General features: G+C 35.2%; 1 protein-coding gene across 1 annotated transcript; it reads right to left on the bottom strand.

The window, feature by feature from the left end:
- Nucleotides 1-5943: 5943 nt before the first annotated feature.
- On the bottom strand, nt 5944-17983 carry LOC145694128 (uncharacterized). Its single transcript, XM_081770247.1, has 2 exons — nt 17862-17983; nt 5944-6591 (listed from the first exon to the last, which is right to left on the bottom strand). Exons 1-2 carry the CDS (start codon nt 17871-17873, stop codon nt 6058-6060), a joined length of 546 nt encoding a protein of 181 aa, XP_081626373.1. The 5' UTR covers nt 17874-17983; the 3' UTR covers nt 5944-6057.
- Between the last annotated feature and the right edge of the window lie 2760 nt (nt 17984-20743).

The raw sequence follows: 20743 nt of genomic DNA, 5'->3' as shown, positions 1-20743 counted from the left end.
TATGAAGATGAGGGTAGCTCGGAAAAGTTCTTTTTCCTCAAGTCGCAGTACTGCGGAAAAGTTGCGAGTTGGGGAGGTTATAAATGAGTGGAAAAATAAATAAAAATCGATTTATCTCCTTAGGTCACGCATGTGCTTTAAACTTTGAATAAATTAGGAAAAAATCCCACTTCTACGATATTTTTCTTTTATCTTACTTAACCCTACAATGCATGATTTTTTATTGTCTGTGAAAAAATAGTAAAAATACTTTAATAAAACAAAAATGAGTAACGGAGGTACTGGTACGCTTAATAGTGCCATCTATGCGGAAAATGTGAAATTAGAACTAGCTTCGAATATTCCCAATCTGGTTCAATGTTCATTAGCAACTACATACCATTATAAACGAAAGCACAGATTATATTTTTACTACTATGGCCCATATCTGCCCCACTATGTACTGTAGAGTTAACTTGACAATATTTAAATGTAATAAATCTAGTCTAATCTTACTCGAACCGATAATGATTTGGAAAAAAATAATTGTTTAAATCGGTCACGATATCCCGCTCGCCCAAGAGCTATCAATTCTAAGAAATTCAGAAATTTATTTTGAAGTCATAGGCTACCTGCCAACGAGGTTTAGCAGTAAAACAAGTAAATAGCATACTTTACAGAGGGACCAACATTTGTGTACAGACCGAAGCAATGAAAATGTTACTAAAAGTTTAAGTCCAAATTACTAACAAACTCTTGCGCCGTGTGCTTATGCATTCAGAAACACACGTCTCGATTGACTAACTCCTCCTGGTATTCAATCCAACTCGCCTCCTTCTCCTCCTCTCCTTGCCTAAAGCAGTCTGTGTAACATAATATACTCTTTCCATTCAGACCAAAGAACAGGAACCATCTTTACAAGATTTATAGCTCTACAACTGTCTAATTCGTGTGTTTGGAAGTTCCTTTCTAGAGCCTGAATAAAATAGTCACTAAATGTTCCCATAGCTTCATAAACGTCTTTGTTTACATTCTTTCGCTTCTTCAAAGACTGCATATTACACCAAGCTAGGGAGATGCTCTTTGTGAAATCTATGGAAATTGCCAATCACTCAGTGTTTTTTGTGCTTCCCAACGTTTGTGTTGAGGGGGCAGAGCTCTAAAAACTACTGACAGAAATGAGTGGTGTTCAATGACTAACATTTTTTGTTCCTAGTAACTGCAAGTAAATGTTCCAGGAGTATTATTTGGGCAGAACAGGAGGGTATAATTACCTCCTTCCTTGAGTTTGATAACACATATGGTTTGATCAAATGTATAGTGAAACACTGATATAAAAAATGAAACTCTTATGCCGGCGGAGAATACCCCCCAAATAAAATCTACAGTGACGCTGCTTTTAGCAACAAACTTATCCAGTTACGAGAGCACATTGTTAGAGCACTTACACTTGGTTTCCATGTTCGAATGTTTCATCCCAAGCCATGTGCGTTCATAGGGTACGACATGGAGAGAAAAAGAAAGAGATGCAAAAGTGGATACAGCGAGAGATTATTTACACATGCAAGTTTAGAATTGAAGAAAAAATGATCGGACAGCATCCACATTATAACGAAATTTATGATTTTGTGAAATAAGATTTAGTTTACGAACTGAGAGGTTCACATCAGGCAGTTGTCGAATTAGGTGGATATCTCATTTTTAGAGCATCCAATGATCGCAAAGGGAGAGAAAGATCTTAAGATCTGGGAAGTTAAGAATTAAAAAAAAAAAAAAACTTTCGGCTTCCGAGACGAATTTCGAACCACGAACCTCTTAGCTTTCGAACCATAACTTTATTCATTTTTATTATTTTTTATTTTTATTATTTATTTTTGTTTATTATTTCTTTCTTTTTGTTTTTTTATTTTTAGTTGTTAAGTATTTTATTTTTATTTTTTTATTTTTCATTTTATTTTCATTTTTCATTTGTTATTTTTTATTTCTTTATTTTATTATTTTATTTTTTAATTTATTTATTTTTATTGTTTGTTCTTTTATTTTTTTGATTCTTTCATCCACTGAGAACTCATATGCTTTTCCTTTAGCTACGTTGAAAGACTAATAGAATGAAATATTTCAATAGTTGACACGGTGGTTGCGCCGTTGACATTGAACTTAGACCACTTTAAGCATAGTTACGGGGTGCATAATGAATTTCCCGTGTTCAGGAAAACTTTTTAAGGCAGTAAAAGTTTGTTACTAGTATGTTGATTGAGTTATATTTAATACCTAGGTAGAACCCTTTGATAAAGTAGTGTCAAATACTCAGACATAAATCACCTTTTGCGAAGCTCTAGTGGAAAATGAAACAAGTTGTCATAAACATTTACACTTTTGAAAAGAAAAAAAGTTACAAAAAAACAATGGAAATGAGTGTCACTTGGGTGAGAACCCATAACTTTCAAAAATAGTGTCTCTCTTAGATGAATGATTATTGGAAAGAACTTCTACTTTGATAGTCGTAGGTTTGAATCAAGACCGTTCTTACTGGGTTTTTTTTTTTTTTCGTTAGGATGCATTATTGAAGTTCAATTTTGAATTAAATGTAGTCGCAGCTAGTTTAAAGCGAAATTATTTTCAAATATGAGATTTTGATATTACACGCTTTTCTTTAACTTGCGAAATGCTTAACTCACAAAAAACATACAGTGGACCGTATGATTCAATATAGACTCCTGGAGGAATTTCAATCGAATTTAGTATGCATATAAATTACCATTTGAAAAGTATACTGTGGGGGAGGGGAAGGCACTGAAACCATTCCTCGAAGTAGAAGGGGTGACATATAAAAGTTTTAGAATACGAAAAATATTGGTGTCGAATTCATATTTTTCGAGTTCGAAGAGATGAATACTGGTACTCCAGATGAACGCCTCTCACGTGGTTTTTAGTCATGCATAAATACAGGTTTCCTTTCAGGTATGATTTTTTTAAAAACAATTGTCCTTTAACTTTATTTTTCACTTATTTTCTATTTAGTTCTAATTATATATAATTTGTATTTCTATTTTATTCTATGTTATACATTTATTATTTACATTTTATGTCGTATACATTTGAAGAGAATTTCATGACTATTCAAAGCAGTAGGGACATGCACAGGATGTGGGCCCTGGCGGTCCAAAACTTCCTCCCCCGAAATAATTACATTCTGTAAATTTTACCTAATTTTAGAGATGATGTTAGATATTTAGTACAGTATTTCCATATATTGAATTTGAACTCGTCAAAAAGTTTTCGCTCCCTGAAATAAATTTCAGCTCACGCCCCTGCAAAGTAGTGACAATTTTAGGGACTTATCAGGGGGTAATTCCCCAGAACTTGAATCTCCGATAGTTCCCAATGTGATACTAGTATTTGTACATTACCACTTTTCACTCTCAGTGTATTCCAACTCACTGCAAAGGAACTGTTCTTTAAGGGAGTGTCCACCATTAGTAAGTAGTTCCTATATTTAGATAGACCTAATATTGAACTAGTGTAATCCTACATTGAAGAAAACGATAAGTGATTTTAAAGTACTGCAACCTATATTCTCGAGCAAAAATAATAATTAAGTAATTTGTTTTTATAAGAAAAGAAAAAGTATAAATGTAGTGTAAGATCAAATTTTTAAACACATCAATCAAAACTTAATTTTCTTAAGAATGTGTAGAAATGTTTGTGGAGTTAAGAAGTTCGGGAGAGGAGTTCAGATTCGGTGAATCAGCCCCGTAAGTGCACCCCACGTATGTATCAAGTTTTCATGTAATATATTAAAACGGGTAGATAAATACGAGTTTCAGACTAAATTTTTACTTTAATTTATTCTATACATTATTCACGATGTTAAAATATATTTTACAGTTGCTGAAATAAATGAATTTTACTCTATATAATATAAGTAATAACAGGAAAACTATGCATGTTTCAGAATACAAATACGTAACTAACACCAAGGTTTGATTTCCGGCAGAAAATTATGTGGTTTGTATACCACGTTAAGTTGTAGGTTCACTGTCTTGCATAGCATCACTCTTGAAAAGTACACTAAACTCTATTATAATACAATATAATATGTAACAGTATCAGAAGCGGAATCCAGTGTGGGCAACCAACTTTTAACCTGACATAAGTACTTCTTTCAATCTTACTTACGGAGGAAAATAGAAAAGTAGTTTGTCATTTATAATTTTTTAAATCATATTATTTAAGATGAAAGTTTCTCTTCGGAAGCTACAACTCCAATCTACCTACTTTAGTTACAGCGTTTATTAAGTCATGGTCTTTAGAATGAAGCAGGAATTAAAATGTGTCATGTTTAAATTAATTTTGGAAAACGTTCGAGAAGTATTTACGATATTTTCCCGAATAAATCTGTTCTTCGGGCATTTATTGAAGTGAGCATTCAGGCATTTAAATTGGAGCACCAAGTTTAGGTGACTGCATGAAACGTACTATTTATCCTAGGTGATGCATTTGACAAGTTCCATTGAAGTAGGTAAGGTATGAAGATAAAATATTTATATATCAAATACGACATTTGGAAAACTAAAGCAATAAATTAGGAAGCTCTGACATGTACCATAACTACATTAAATTTACAGTTTCCATGTCATTGTAACATGAAGGAGATTTTATAATTATATTGTAGCCTACTCATGCGTCACGACCATTAAATTTCCCAGACATTTGGGAAATTTACTCGAGAAAAGATTTTTTTTAAAAATTCAGGCGTCCAAGAGAATCCAGTTACCTAAAAAAAATAATACTTGTCTTGGGTATACAGTGTAGAGCAACAAGATGTTAACATTACATGGGTGTTCTATTTCTTTTTGTTTCGCAGATATTCCATTGAGGAACGAAGGAAAATAGCTGGCTGGATGGAGGTTTTTCAGTCCCCAAACATCGTAAAGAAAAATTCACGGCCTAGACCGGACGGTGGCCATCGCGCCTGACAATTGGTAGGATCTACGAGAAGTTTGTAAGAATGATTGTAAGAGAAACAGTTGTAGAAAGAAATCTGTCCGAACTGAAGAGAATATCATTCTCGTCCAGGGAGCGATGATAGCCAGCCCAACCAAGTTCTAGCGCAGATTTTCTCTAGAGATTAACAATTTATCGAAGATCAGTGGTTAGAATTTTACACCGTGATTTAGGAATGAAGCCATACCACTTGCAGATTGTGGAGCATCTCACAAACGTGGACAAGCAAGCACGTGTGTATGATGCACAAATTATCTTAGAAATGGTGCGCATGGAGCCAGACATTCTGTTTATGTTTTCTAACGAAGCAACATTACACGTCAGCGTCGTGTGAACAAACACAACTGTGTCATCTGGGCAACCGAGCACCGCATCACTCAGGTCATTGCTGCTATCCATGCCCAAATGGCCCAAAGGGCCATACAATCAACAATGGACAGACTCCGTAGGTGATTTGAGCGGGATGGGCGCCAAATTGAAACCCTGTAACCAAATCCTTGTCTTGTAATTTCACGTTTGTAAACCCCCATTAAATGTTAACATCTTTTTGCCTCACCCTGTATAATAACTAAGTTTCAGTGAAGTTCTGCTACTAGGTGTGAAAATAAAAAGAAAGGTTCTCGAACCAAGACGAGTTGCACAGAGAAAGAAAGTTAGAGATAGAAGAGAGAGAGAGTGTGTTTGTATGTGTATGAGGGAATGTGTTTTCCAGATATAAAAGGTAGCATGTGACTTACCGTATGTCTGAAAGAAGAAAGGGCTGTAAATACACCAGCACAAGTCAACATCAGATTGACTCATATGGTGATTTATATATTTTAAAATGGTTAAGAGTAGAATATAGTACTTATTCTACTCAAGGAATATTGGGTAAGTGTTTAAATAAAGTTGATTGTCAAGAGACTTAATATCAAGCAGTATTACATTTATCTTTCGAGAGTTTCTTTGATTTAAATAATCTATTTTTTTAAACTTTTTTGTGCGTTTATTTTGCATAAGATTAAATACAAAAATTATATATAAAAAACAGAAGACAGAAGAAACGGCGCCGTTAATAAGCAAAATGATTAACTAGATATCACCGCCAAGAAATCCACCTCCCAAACTTCCTGAATCTCCAGAATGGTAGTGCTTCTGAATTGTCACTGGAACTTTAATAGGCACATGTTCTTCTTTGGTGATTGCAATCGACTTTGGTACGTACACTGGATAAGGCTTGTGAACAGGATAATGTACGGGATAGGAAACAGGAACTGGGACTTTCTTCTCAACCACGTACGGAACTTCCTTGGTCACAGTGACTGGGTACGGCTTCTCTACTGGAACTGGAACATGCTTTTCAACAGGAACTGGGATATGATGATGTACAGGCACTGGAACTTTTTTCACCACAGGAACAGGAATAGTTTTTGGTACTGGAACTGGAACTTTTTGGATGATCGTGTGGTAGTGTTTCTCACTGATAGCTTCTGAGCCACCGATTCCAGTTCCACTTCCTCCGCCTGATGACAGGAATCCATCCAAGCCTCGTTTCTCTAAAGATTTTTCTTGTGACCCTTCCTCTGCACTAGCTATGAAAGCCAAAGCCAAGAAGGAGACACTGGCCTAAGAAAGGGGATAAATTTTAAAAAAATACAATTTTTAGAATTTCAACTCAAAAATATTCTCTGATATTTCAGAAACATGGTAAAAACATTTTCAAATATTATATATAACTAAATAATAACTATATAACTAAATAATGTAATTAGCATATTAAGTGGCTCACTGCTAGAGCGCCTATCTTGGATAACGTCATGCTCGTGGATTTCTTTTTTTTTTGGGGGGGGGACTATCTTGTTTCTCCCACTTTTTCATTACACCAATTCTTTCGTAATCATCGCTTTCTATATTCTTTAGGCTAAAATATGTCAACATGAGATGTTAAAGCAAAAATTTTATTTTAATTTACTTTAAAATTCATATTGTAACAAAGCAATGTAATACGTAGAGGCTACGAATTTCTGAGATGTTACTTCAACATATCATGTTCAGTCTTGTACTATAAAATAATAATAATAATAATAATAATAATAATAATAATAATAATAATAATAATAATAATAATAATAATAATAATAATAATAATTGTTCTCTACATTTTTCGGCTCCTCTTCAAACTGACTGCACGCTAGCGACATCTCATGGGTTCAAGTAGGAGGCAACGCATCTAGCGACAACTGACTGTGAACAATTAGAAATTAGCGTGACACATTAAGCAAAGCGTATTGAATTTATTATAAGATTTAAGAATATATAAATGTGTTTGCCCAAATGTTCGTGCATCCCATAACTCTTAAATGTTTTAAAGTTCACACATTACCGTCCCTGACAGACTTTGTTTTGTATAGGTCTATTATAAAGAGGGTAGGAAATTAACAACTCAAAAAGTAGCATTAAAGTTGAAGGAGTATTTATTAGATTTAAAGTATACTAGTCCTAATAAGATAGGTTGTAACCCTCGAAAATATTCTTTCATTTTAACGTTCCACGATTTTGCTCTTTAGGATAAGAGAGATGATGATTAAGGCAAGTGAATGATGATGGAAGAATTGGTGGAATGAGAAAGTGAGAGGGAAACGGGAGTAGCTCGAGAAAACCCACGGACACGATGTTGTGCGCCACAATCTTACTTGGCTGGGGATCGAACCAGTGACTCTCGTACCAAAGGTAAGCACTCTGCCTCTGATCCACCGTGCTCCCCCTCGAAAATAATAATTAGATTTTTCTCTCCGTTAACATAGAAGTACGAATTCATACACTATCTAGAATAAACGTGCTAGTAATGTCTCGTATCGTAATGGAGTTACAAGTTGTGAAACGTGCACTCTATAGTCACCACTTGACAATAATCACAAGCATTTTCTACTCCCAATAGAAAGCAATTCTGAGTTTACTGTACGACACATGAAAATGCTAACAATTTAGCACTATTGGTACACACGGTTTCAGTAGAGGAGCCTTGAAGTTAGAATATCAACAGTGATAATATTACTCATTACGGATTTAAACTGTAGTCTCATATAGCCTCGGTGCTAAAAAGGGACGCTATAGTCTTAATACATACATGCTAACTCCAATACTAACTCCTACGAGTTATTCTCAGCAATACCAGTGGTTGTCAAATGAAATATTTGAAGATATAAGACCAAGTCCTTTACCAAATAGTAAGCTACAAATCTACGAGTGAGATCGGAATTTTCACTTTGTTTTTCTGATATGGTATAGGAAGATGCGCATCTCTAAAAGAACACTAGCATTTTTACTTTGGATTACTGATATGAGAGAAGATTTTCTATGGGGTTTACAAATTTTCTTTCTAGCCCCCAAAAAGAACAGTTTATTGCGGAGTGAAAATAAAAATATATAAATATTTCATTAGTAACACTACAATACAAGGTAAGTAATTTCTTATGAAAACTCTCACAAGGGGTAGCCTACTCTTGGGAATGAGTTTCTTTCTGGAAGACTATCTCAAAAATGGCTCCGGCTACTCCATACGTCATAAACATTTCACTAATACTGGTAATTCTCTAATGTTAGATAAATTACTTCTTACTAGAATATCTACAAGAGGTAGTTTACTCTTGAGAGCTAATTTCTTATGAAACAATTATCTTAAAAATGGTTTAAGGTAATTTTATTCATATTTCACAGACACATTTATCACTAGTTATCCTTTGATGTTGTGTTAAGGCTTCAATGAAAATATCATCAAAGTGTAATTTACTCATACGGTGTTTTTCCTTTATCTTTATTCATTCTTCCTAATTTTTCTTAAATACGAATAATGCAATTTTGTTTACATGTCATAATCTAACGGAATATTACATTTCTTATGAAAAAAAAATCATCAAAGGTAGCTTACTTTTGGGAGTGAGGTTTCTTCGGACTTAGCTTTCCGAAAACGCCTTAAAACTTTGTGTGTACTTCACAAAAAATGTTTCATTAATAACTGTAGCATAACATAATTTAGTTTAAAGAATTAGAGCGAGGAAATTTAATACGGTGCATCCACTTATTATTATTATTATTATTATTATTATTATTATTATTATTATTATTATTATTATTATTATTATTATTATTATTTTGTTTGTTTGAAGAAAATTGGGAACTAATGTTTCCGAGAAAATGATGAGAGTATCCGAATTGTTTTCCAACATAGCTCTATTAAATCCATAAGCAGATGAAGCAAAGAACTTGGAATTTTACAACCAACGGTATGACGTGTGCTTTGAAACCTGTCAACAACTGAAGAATTACAAGATGAAGTTGCTCCAGGCATTACGCTCTGGTGATCATGGGAAATGATTAGAATTTTGGAGTGCAATTTTGCAAAATTTAGAAGGTGACACTTTTTTCTGAAAGGCTCATTTCTTTCCCGATGAATCAATATTTGGTATCTCTGGTAAAGCTAATCGCCAGAATGTCAAAATTTGGCAGATTGAAAATCCCAGCATATTTATCCAATATGCAAGAAACTCCACAAAGGTAAATTTGTTTCGCGCTATTTCTGTCAACAAAATTTATTGACCTTTCTTTGTTTGCGAAGAGAGCTGTAACTGGAATTACATATCTGGTTTTCCTCTAAGACTGATTGTTTCCACAAATTCAATAAGATTGGAATGATTTCATCTTCATGCAAGACGGTGCTCCATCTCACCTCTACCAGAAGATAAAGCAGTATCTGAATGACATAATTCTAAGACGATGGATTGGAAGAGGTGCATAACATGATTTTGTTCCTTTCAAGGTCACCAGATCTTACTCTTTGAGATTTTTGTCTGCAGGGGGTACGTGAAAGACAGCACGTAAGTAGCCACTCTTCAAGATTTGCGAGATCGAATTGTTACAGGAGTGAGTTCACTAACCAGGGACCAGTTAATTCGTATATGGCAAGAAATGAATTGCGAATTCGACGTTTATTGCGTAACGAATAGTTCTCATGTTGAAGGCATAAATAAAAACTTTGAACTTCCTCTATCTAGTGATGTTTGGTATGTGTCTATATTATAGTCGTTCATTAAAAATTAATATTTTAAATCTTCTTGTTATTACACTGTTTATGGATAACTCAGTAAATTTAGGCCTGCACAGTGCTATTTAAAATAAGAAAACGAGAAAGATTTGGTTTGGTTTTGAGTTTAGCTCTCTTTCAGCAGCGACGCTATATGAAACGTGAACCTACGGCTTAACATGGAATTCGAACAACATGAGCTTCCTCCGAAAATCGAACCTTTATCTCCCGCGCCAAAGACACTCACGCTAACCGCTTAGCCACGAGGGAGTTTAGTAATTGAAATTGATAGTACTTTTTTGTTCTTTTTCACAAAAAATAATAGAAAAAGATATTCCCTAAAATTCTGTTCAAAGTATATCAACATCAGTCTTCAGAATTTAAACTGACATCTTTCAATCTCCTTCACACCATGAAGGCAGAAAGTCCACTTTCATGTCAAATTAAAGACTGTTGATTGCAAAGCGTGGGAAATAAAATGTAATGTTTGAACGATTTTTGTCCTTTATGTAATTTTTTTTCTGAAAAATTAAGGATACTATACGTCGTACGAGTTCAGCGCGATCGGGATCGAAGTTGGTGTGGTAGTAGACTTGACATGCTATGTAAGCGAATGAAATACGAGTATTATATTGCGCAAGCTTACAGTTCACGAGTCATTGGCGGTAGAATTTTGCTGCATATTTTCAACAACAACAACAACAAAAAAAAAAAAAAAAAAAAAAAGGGGAATCAAACTTGGTATGGTAGCAAAACTTCACCTATTATAAAAACGTATGAAATATTATGTTGTGCACTTTAATAGCTCTCGAGTTATGGGCGATCAAATGTTGCCTCATATTCTCAAATACAAAAATCCGTATATCTGATAATTATCAGATCGGGACGATATTTACATCGATGGTAAACCTTAACCTGCTAGATATGCCTACCAAATATATGTTGTGGAGGCTTATGGTTCCGAAGTAATGGCACGTCAAATTTTGTGTCATAACTTCGATTTTTTTTGGGGGGGGGGGCACAACATTGTATAGTAGACAAATTACTTAATTCTACAACTGACTTTTCCAACGAATCAGAAGAAAAATTATTCTGACAACAGTAATAAACATAGTAATGATACTGTAAATTGTAAAGAATATTTTCTGATTTTCCTTTTTCAGTTCCTCACTTATCTTTTCCCAACAATTTTCAATTACATATCTACTATTTTTTTTTTTTTTGGTCCCACACAACACACATTAAAAATAGTTGCAATTAAGGCCCCGACATTCGGTTTATATCACAGTGCAACGGCGGTGACTTTCCAAAATTTATGTGGGTGGATATCAATGGCGGGACGTGCTTTCAGAGAAGTCTCAATCTTTGATTAATTTATTTTTAGTTAAAATCTTTTATGAACACTGTCATAAAGACCTGTGCTGTAATAAAGTAAAACATTCCGGTACTATACGGATAAGTTGGGGCTGCCCAAGCTCAGTAGGTAACACGGCTGACTTAAACTCAAGAGAAACGAGTTCAAACCCGGGTCCAAACTAAAAATCTAGTGCAGCTTTCTGTGGGTGCCGGAGCCCCGGAGCACACACGTAGTCGGCGCACATGTCACAGTGCACAGTCAATTGGCGCGAACAACCAATGGATATACATTCAAAACTTGTGAGCACCTCGATTGCAAGCGCTGACAAGCCTGGCATGAGCCTGCTTTCACTGTGTGGTGTTTCATTTACAAAGCATGCAGTTATTCTCCAAGCTGACAGGTGCCAATCGGCGCAAATCCGAAGCCAGCGTCCTTTATGTGCATATCCTAAAAGATATTATGCTAGCAAATGCAAGACTTGTCTGTCGCTAGTTTAAATTTTATTTAGGTATGGGTCTTAGATGTTGTTGCTTCACCACTTATTAGGACCACGCAATTGAACCTTATGAGATTGTAAGTCCGTTTCTCCATACGAAACTCCCGAAGGAAAACGCATTTCTGAATTATGTTGTTTTACAGTACATAGAGCAGTTATTTCGGCCGAATTCGTTAATGTAGCCATTAAATTTACATGGGTAACGGTGACTTGAACTATGGCTATCCATATTCCATTTTCCACTATTGAGACAGAAGTGTATATTTTAGAATGCTAGAAGTTATATATATCGTAGATAGATGGCAGCAGACATCCTCTAGAGGTCGACATCTACCGAACACAATTGGAACTTCAAGACATCATTCTTTTTACTGTCTTAACAATATATTATCATCATTATCATTCGTTTCTCATCACATCCTTTATAATAAAGGGTAGAACGTTGGGACATGGTACTAAAAAATAAAACACAATTCAGACTCGTAGCTAGAAAGCCAGTTGTGGCTGGCATTTTTTGTGGGGGAATGGAGTAGCTTGAGCTCACCCAACATTTGTTAGGGGGTAGCTTGAACTCACTCAGCATTCTTAACTTCATAACCTACATAGAAACAAACGGATTAAACAAATAGCGCACTTTAATATGATTTTAACAGCTGCTGAAAATTGAAAATTGTTTGCAAGAATAATGCGTTATTGTATCAACTCAACGTTAAACGTGGCTGCCTGCAGAAGACAAAATCATCTGGCATTCCAATGAAAAAAAAAAGAAAAAGAAAAGAATGAAATGCTGGAGCAGCCAAAATCTTTGAGTGTTACGTCCCGCCGGCTAGGCTAAAGGAGACGGTAATGATGAGAAATGAATGAAATGAAGAAAGTGAGAGGAAACGGGAGAACCCCGATAAAACCCCCACACATGGTGTTCTTCCACCACAAAGCTCACTTGGCACGAGCTTAGATCGAATCAAGGACTCCACGCATCGATGTCTTCCCACTTGCGACAGTCCTATTAGCGACAGGAACTGTTAACTGTCCTATGAGCGACCGATTCGATCTATTAACTGGCCTATGGGTCACCGATTCGTTCATACTAAGATAATGGAAGAAGATAAGGTTCTCTCTTCTTTAACTTGTTTTATGCTAATGTGATTTAGAACCTAGCAAAATGTACTATGAAAAATTTCGCTCTACCTGAATTTAATACGTGAGAATGCTCTCATTACATTAAAAATATTTTATATGTTTTTCCTAATATTATATTTTTGAATTAATTTCTATGAATACATTGACTCTATCAAGGGGAAAACTAAATATTTAGAGTAGCTCCGCCTTTGTCTATGATTCTAATATAATTAAAAATTTCATGTTAAAATGACACGGAGCATAAGTTTAGATTGAATGTGTTTATGGCATAAGAAAGAAATCAGAAGGAGGTAGGGGAGCCCGAAGAAAATTTTCTCGGGAGGGGCATCTGCATGGTTGCTGTATCACGTCTGGTATATCTGGTATATCTGGTATTATATACGTGGTTTGCTATATTACGTATACATTTTTGTGAGCCTGGGGGGCTACCCCTGCCTTCCCATTGGGCGTCCATGGAAAAAGGTGTTCACCGTTTGAGGATATTAAAGAAATCTAAAAGCACGGTGTATTCGAAGAAATTATTACACAAGTTACAAATCTTAAACAGGCTTAACAGTTCGTCTAGTTATAAGGGATTATTTCAGATTGCTACACGACCAGTGGCGGCTCGTACTGTCATTAACAAAGCGTGCTACAATATATATATATATATATATATATATATATATATATATATATATATATATATATACTTGTATTTACCTACTGAAGGCGGAAGTTGATATCCATCCTTCGATTCTTAATGCTAGCAAACTTTTCTATCACCCTGGAGTTGAAATCTAGCATGTTGTTGATCAAACTTTTTTCTATCGAGAGCATGGCAAGGACAGTTAACCTTCCTGACCTACGGAAATTCGTTACGAATGTCTTAATTCTCTTTACAGACGAAAAGCACCTCTCAGGCTCTGCTGTGGACATTGGTATGGTCACTGTTATTTGCAAGAGGGTTGTTATTTCGCTAAAATTGTTTTTAAAGATAAGCTGACAGAACCAAAAGCTCAGTGCGAAGTCACTGCTTACCTAACATTGGGTAGCTTTCAGCCGCAGTGTCCAGAAATGTTCCGGAAAAATCACTAAAATTTGCAGAATCCAGAAGCTTAGCGACATCCAAATGGCTTGTTTTCTCACATCTATTTCGCGCATCCGCAGAAATGTGATCACATACTTCTTTGGCATTGGATACTCTGCAAGATATAATCCGCCCATATTTGTTTTACCAACTGTTGGAAGAAAAATATCACTTGTCCTAATATTGTCTGTCATTCCGAATTTTTTCAATGGCTTCAATGAAATATTTAAGTACTGTTTGTACTTCAATGGTAGGCCTGCACTGAATTTGATTATAGAAAATATTCACATGCGTCATTATTTTGTGAAAGAATTCTAACCAAAACATGAATTCCCTGTGTTGGATTTCTCTAGTTCTGAAAAACACTCTTTCGAAACATTTTAATTTTCATAGATAGAATTGACGGTTCGTGACTTGAAATTCCATCGAGTAGCTGACCCACTCGGAATACGTCGTACAGCCACTTTTTTCAAAACAGATTCACGCTGTGGGGAGCAGGAGGGAAAATGTGGAAAATCCTGAAAGACTACAGGAAAAAAGCTCTTGTCGATTGATTTTGAGATGCAGTTCTTACCATTACCAAATTTAATTGGTTAACAATGGACGTAGTGTGCCAAAGAAAAGTGTTCTTTAATTTTAGATAGTACGCCATTAATTGATCCCTTGTTACCGATGCCCCATTAAATGTGTGCGCTATAATTCTGCTACGATCTGAATCTGTGTCAAAAATGTTCAATTCATTTAATATACACTCCCGACAATTCTGGGCTCCCGGACCTTTAGGATTAAAGAAAATAAAAAAGAGGAGAAAAGACAGAACCGAGCGGCGAGCGCCGCCAGTAAGCAAAAGAAAGCGAGAAAGAGGAATACTTGGCTCTTGCGCAGAATGTCTTCGGGCTCAACCTAACACAGCACGATGGAAGCTATTCTGGGTGTAAAAAAAGGAAAGTGGACAAGGCATATTGAGATCTTTGCTCCATGCTAGAGATATAGGCTTGTATAGTTCAAGCGGGCTCCATTCAGTACAGCCCGCTCGGTTCGTTAGTACAACTTCCACACTGCTGAAGGCGCTGATAATCGCGCTCCACGCTCGAAAAAGAAGATCGTCATGGGAAAGTTCTGTATTTTGTTAATTGATGAACAGTTTAAACAAATGAATAGATGAAAATTTTTTGAACTAAAATTAGTCTAACACAAATACACAAACATAGGAAGCGTGCTGTAGCCCGGTAGCCCTACGTCAGAAACCGCTACTGTACACGACAAGCTTTTATGTGTAAGTCATAACAAGGGAGGAACGCAAATTAAGCAATTAGTTTACATTTTAGTAGCTTACAATATGGGGGAAGATAGTTTAAAGAGTTTGTTTACCTTTTGGATTGTTTAGAGTGAACTGCATTCTAATTGGCGGAATTGGTTGAGAATAGCCAATCAGATGTAAGGGATCTCAAAAGCTCTTTTATCATAAACATTTTTTTTTTTTTATTTTATTCATAGAGTCTTAGGAAGTTTAAAAGTAGATAGTTGGCGAAACTGTTACACGTTTAAGTTTTTCAAAATAAAATATATTACTGTGCTTAGTGAGTAATTAGATTTGAATCAAATTAAGTACACAAAATAGACCTTATGAAGAAAGGAGATATTACACCAGGATTTTCAATAATTACGTACGAATATACCGGCACTTTTCATGGAAATATCCCTGTTGTCTCGTTAAGTTATTTGATATGTTTTATGTCAAATCTAATTCAAAATTAAAATAAGTTTTGTTTGCATTCACAGCAGAGGAAAAATATATTTGACGAACAGTATCACTGGCACGTACATATTTCATACCAAGGTTGTTCGACGCCAATAACGCCAGAGGCAAACTTGTTTTAGTAGAAGGAATCATATCATCTTCTACCATCTCAATGTAAATGAATCGGTCGCTCATAGGACAGTTAACAGTTCCTGTCGCTAATAGGACTGTCGCTTTTGGGACTAATTCCACGCACCAGAGGTGAACGCTCTACCACTGAGACACCGTGACCTTCTCTGGAGCAGTGAAATTAGCACAATAACTGAAATGCTATCAGCCAGAAAACATTTTAATGTATGGTAAAAAAAAAAAAAAAGTAATTACAAAATCCACTCCTCCTTCTGGTATACCTACAAGATATCGGCCTCAAATCAAAAGAAAGACAGAAAAGAAGACAGAAACCTCCACAAAAGTAGAGTGGTCAAATAAATAAAATACTGTTCTTTTCCTTTTTTTAAAATGCGGGAAATAGTAAACTTTTAAATTGAATTTTCTACCCTGTCCCACAATCAAATCTGAACTTGTTTATTTCCTTGGAACGAAATAATAAGCTACTAAATGGTTTTGATTGCTTATTTTTTGAAGACGTTGTACTGTATAATTATTTATCTTAACAAACAATCTAAGATTCAAGCGATTCAAACATACAAGATTATTGTGTTGAAGCTCTGTCCCCCTGCCGATCCTTTAGCTACAGTACAGTGTCATAGTGCACGTGTTGCATATAAGCTCGATTCAAAACCGTACTACTACTACTACTACTACTACTACTACTACTACTACTACTACTAATAATAATAATAATAATAATAATAATAATAATAATAATAATAATAATAATAATAATAAAATAATAATAATAATAATAATAATAAGAAGAAGAAGAAGAAGAAGAAGAATATGGAAATAAGTATTTATTTTTATTTATTTCTCTTAACTTTTTAATGAAGAATGGAGTAAGTGGCTTATTATGCAATTTTGCTTTATGTCACAAGCTTAATTATTTGAAAGAAAATGTTATGATTTCTGTATCTACCAAGAGCGGAACTATCCCAGGGCTGGGGTTCCTCTGCCCCGCCAGTTTTTTGAGTCAATAATAATTGAAGCTATTATTTATATCTTTTTGAATGTTTATATTAAACTTATGATATACCTACCATAGTCTTGGTTCTGGTTGCCCCTCCCCAGTATTTTCCTTCTAGATCCGCCACTGATATCTACCCTCGCTACAACGTTCTCCGATTAAATTTTAACCTGGGGGAAATTAATATTTCTATTTTGGATTTCAAGACTATCACGCGACCGGACGAGATGCGCTTGACACAGCATCCCATCCAGATTGTTTTTTTTTTTTTGGGGGGGGGTTGGGGTTGGAAGGAGTCCGAAATTAGAGGGGAGTCCAATAGTACAAAACACTACATCTATATGGTATTGAACCAAATACATGATAAGCAGTGGCGTATTTACGATTTTGTTTCGGAGGGGGCTTTGCTAACTTTCGGGGGTGGCTTTGCCTGAAAATGTGAAAATTCAGCAAGATATTTCATATACTTTACTATAGTAAGTAAGATTTCGGGGGGGCTTAAGCCCGGAAGCTCCCCCCCTAAATACGCCACTGATGATAAATAATTATTAAATACTGCTACCTATATTCTTAGGGGGGGGGGAACTTTAGAACTAGATTGCTTTTGTAAGAAAATAAAAGAATGTAAGACCAACCCTTTGTAATACATTTATAATTTCTCTGCTTAACAAGTATAATAATTTTAGTAAGGAGATATACAAATGTGTATCGAGCTACGAAATTTTGGGGGTGGTCCGGACCCAGTGGACCTCTGGTTTGGCACCTTAAGAATCACTCATCTAAAGAAATGTTTTTATATTCAGTGGTTAGAAGTAAGTGAAATGTACAAAATTAAGCTTAATAAACTACATTATTAGTAATATACTCACGAGAAACTTCATGGTAGTTTTGCTTGGCGGTGATTTCTGTTGTTAAGAAGTGAAACGGTGGAGTTTGTTTGAATTCAGAAAGTATTACCTTTCTTTTTATATAAATATCTCCCCTCTTTGGATTCATATACAGAAAACACACTCACCCACACTCCTCATCTTCCCCTCCACATACACACACTTTTACATGTTACAGATTTTCCCTTTACATCGAAAGAAAATTTAAACCAACAATGAAAATCCCATGATTAAATTAGACCGATTCATTAAACTGTTGATCAGTGATGCCAGACACAAGAAGGAAATATTTTGTTTTTGTTGTCTTTGTGATATTATCACAACAGATAATTATTAGAGAGAAAAGAAAACATAAAAAGAGGTGGATCGTGAGGGGGAGAGAAAGAAGGCGAAAGAATTGTTTCAGGTTCCACAACCATTAAAGTGGAACTGAAGACGAAAAAGTGAGAGAGGGGGGGAGAAAGAGCTACTGAGGAAGTAACTGGAAACTAAAACAAAGAGATTTAGTATTTATATTGACAAGGCTCTTCTACATAAGTTATAAGACATGAATTGCTAATGTTACACATTGGGCGCTTAATACGCAAATGACAATAAGAAAGATATTTTTTGTATTTTACATCCTTATACAATACCGAGAATTTGAACAACTAACCAACTCCATGGCCTAGAACCCGGAGGTTCAATGACGCGTTTACAAAAACTCTCCATCGACTTCTATCCTTAACCATCTAGATCCAGTTTCTACTTTGTATTCCTATTTCTGCGAGGTACATCTTTATTATTCTCCTATCCGCGCCTAGGTCTTCCTAATGGTCGTTTACCGATTTGACTTCCAGTTAAAACTGAAAACATTTAATATTTTATTCCATACTGGCTACATGGCATGCCAATCTGAGCCTTCTACATTTGGTGACTTTAACAATGTTTGGTAAACTATAAATTATGTAGTTCCTCGTTATGAAGTTTGCGCCATTCTTCATTCCCGTTCCTTTTAGGTCCGAATATTCGTCTCAGGATCTTGCTCTCAAATACTTTCAGTCTACGTTCTTCCCTCAATGTAAGCAACCAGATTTCGCAACCATACAGAACAATACGCATGATAATCTTTTTTATATATTTTAAGCTTCAAATTCCTCAACTGAATTTGCGACAACAAAATATTTTGAATTGGATAATAATACGAATTCCCTGCTTTTAGTAGACATTTAATTTCTTAGTAATTGATTACACAGGCCGACGTTTTTAAACTTTTAAATTGATAATTTAATATTTTGATGTATCCATAACTTGCAGTATTACGATCCCGACGAGCTTCCATGTATTTAGTTTTCTCTGAGTTTACTTCTAAACCCATGTCCCTGCAAGCGTTTAATAACGACAGTATCTATCATTAACGTGCGCTCCGGATAAACTGGGGTTTGAATACGATGCAATTGGTGATTGAGCAGTCCATCAACCATTGCAGTAGAAGCCATTGTTGGTATGAGATTTTCACTGGAAGGAACTTTAAATATATGAACGGAGGGGTTGTTGGAAACGAGTAAATCAAAATTAGTGGTAATCATATTGAGCACGACAGCAATGAGTTTCGTAGCTCCAAGAAGTTTTCCCCAGGTTACCCATAGAAATTATTACTGGTACGTGACTACGGCACTACTCCCGATTGTGCATGTTTTGATATTTTAGAGAGAAAAGAACGGAAAACATCCAAAAAGCAAATGACAGAATTATCTATACTTTTACGGTATATGAAAAAGTAGAAGTAAGTGTCTCGTCACCGAAAAGGCTATAATACTTCAGGTATAAACATGAAATTTAAAGAGAATATCCCTTTTGCAACGAAAGTAAGAGATAAGGAAGGCCTCTTCAAAATATCCATTCTAAGGGGAAGGGGTAAAGAGGGATTTAAAATTTTCACTAAAAATAGCGTATCTCAAGAATCCTTGGCGTTAGAGAGATGAAACTCGGCATATGAACTTTTTTCTTTTATTGAACACGAGGGAAGCGCGTGTTTCAACGATTGTAAAATACACACATTTTCGTTTGTTTACTCAGAAAGTGTCGCATGTGAGTCTTCGCTTAAGTTGGAGATTTGAAATTTGGTATATAGAAATTCAAATAAAAATGATTGAGGTCCCTCGTGGCTAAGCGGTTAGCGTACGCGCCTTTGGCTTGGGAGACCCGGGTTCGATTCCCGGCGGGAGCTCATGTGGTTCGGATTCCACGTTAATCAGTAGGTCCATGTCTCATATAGCCTCGCTGCTGAACGGGACGCTAAACTAAAATCAACTCAACTCAAATAAAAATGAAGTAACACCTATTTCAGCTTTTCTGATGATTCTTCTACAAAAGGAAAAAACAGGTCAATTTCAATCATATAAATCTATATCTAGAAATATAAGGTTTGGACAGAAACCTCTTTTGTTGCGAAAGCAATTAATAAAAAATATTTTAATAATACTTATGCTAGGGAAGGTAAAGGATTTCAAATATTTTGTCCTGAATAGAGTACTGCGTTTTTTAAAATTCTCGTTTTAAGAGGAGAGACGCATTTTCTATTACACTGCTCTATATTTTGAAAAAAAAAAAAAAAAAAAAAAGTTCCGATGATTTTGGTTTGAGTGGCGTTTTCTTAAAATTTTGGTGCGCTGATTACGAATATAACATCAATTTTTCTCCACCATATCATATATTCCTGAAAATGGCGAGGTATGTTTGTATCAATAACTACAAATTACATTATAATACTGAATGCATAATATATTTTTTCATGTACATACAGTGGTTTCAAAACGACAAAAGTAACTAAATACACACAAATGCAAACAAATACCACAGTTTACCCAAATAATACAGTCCGA

Source organism: Thermobia domestica, chromosome 9 (genome assembly GCF_964235325.1).
Source record: "Thermobia domestica chromosome 9, izTheDome1.hap1.1, whole genome shotgun sequence".
NCBI lineage: Eukaryota > Metazoa > Arthropoda > Insecta > Zygentoma > Lepismatidae > Thermobia > Thermobia domestica.
This window is presented reverse-complemented; position numbering and strand designations above follow the sequence as displayed.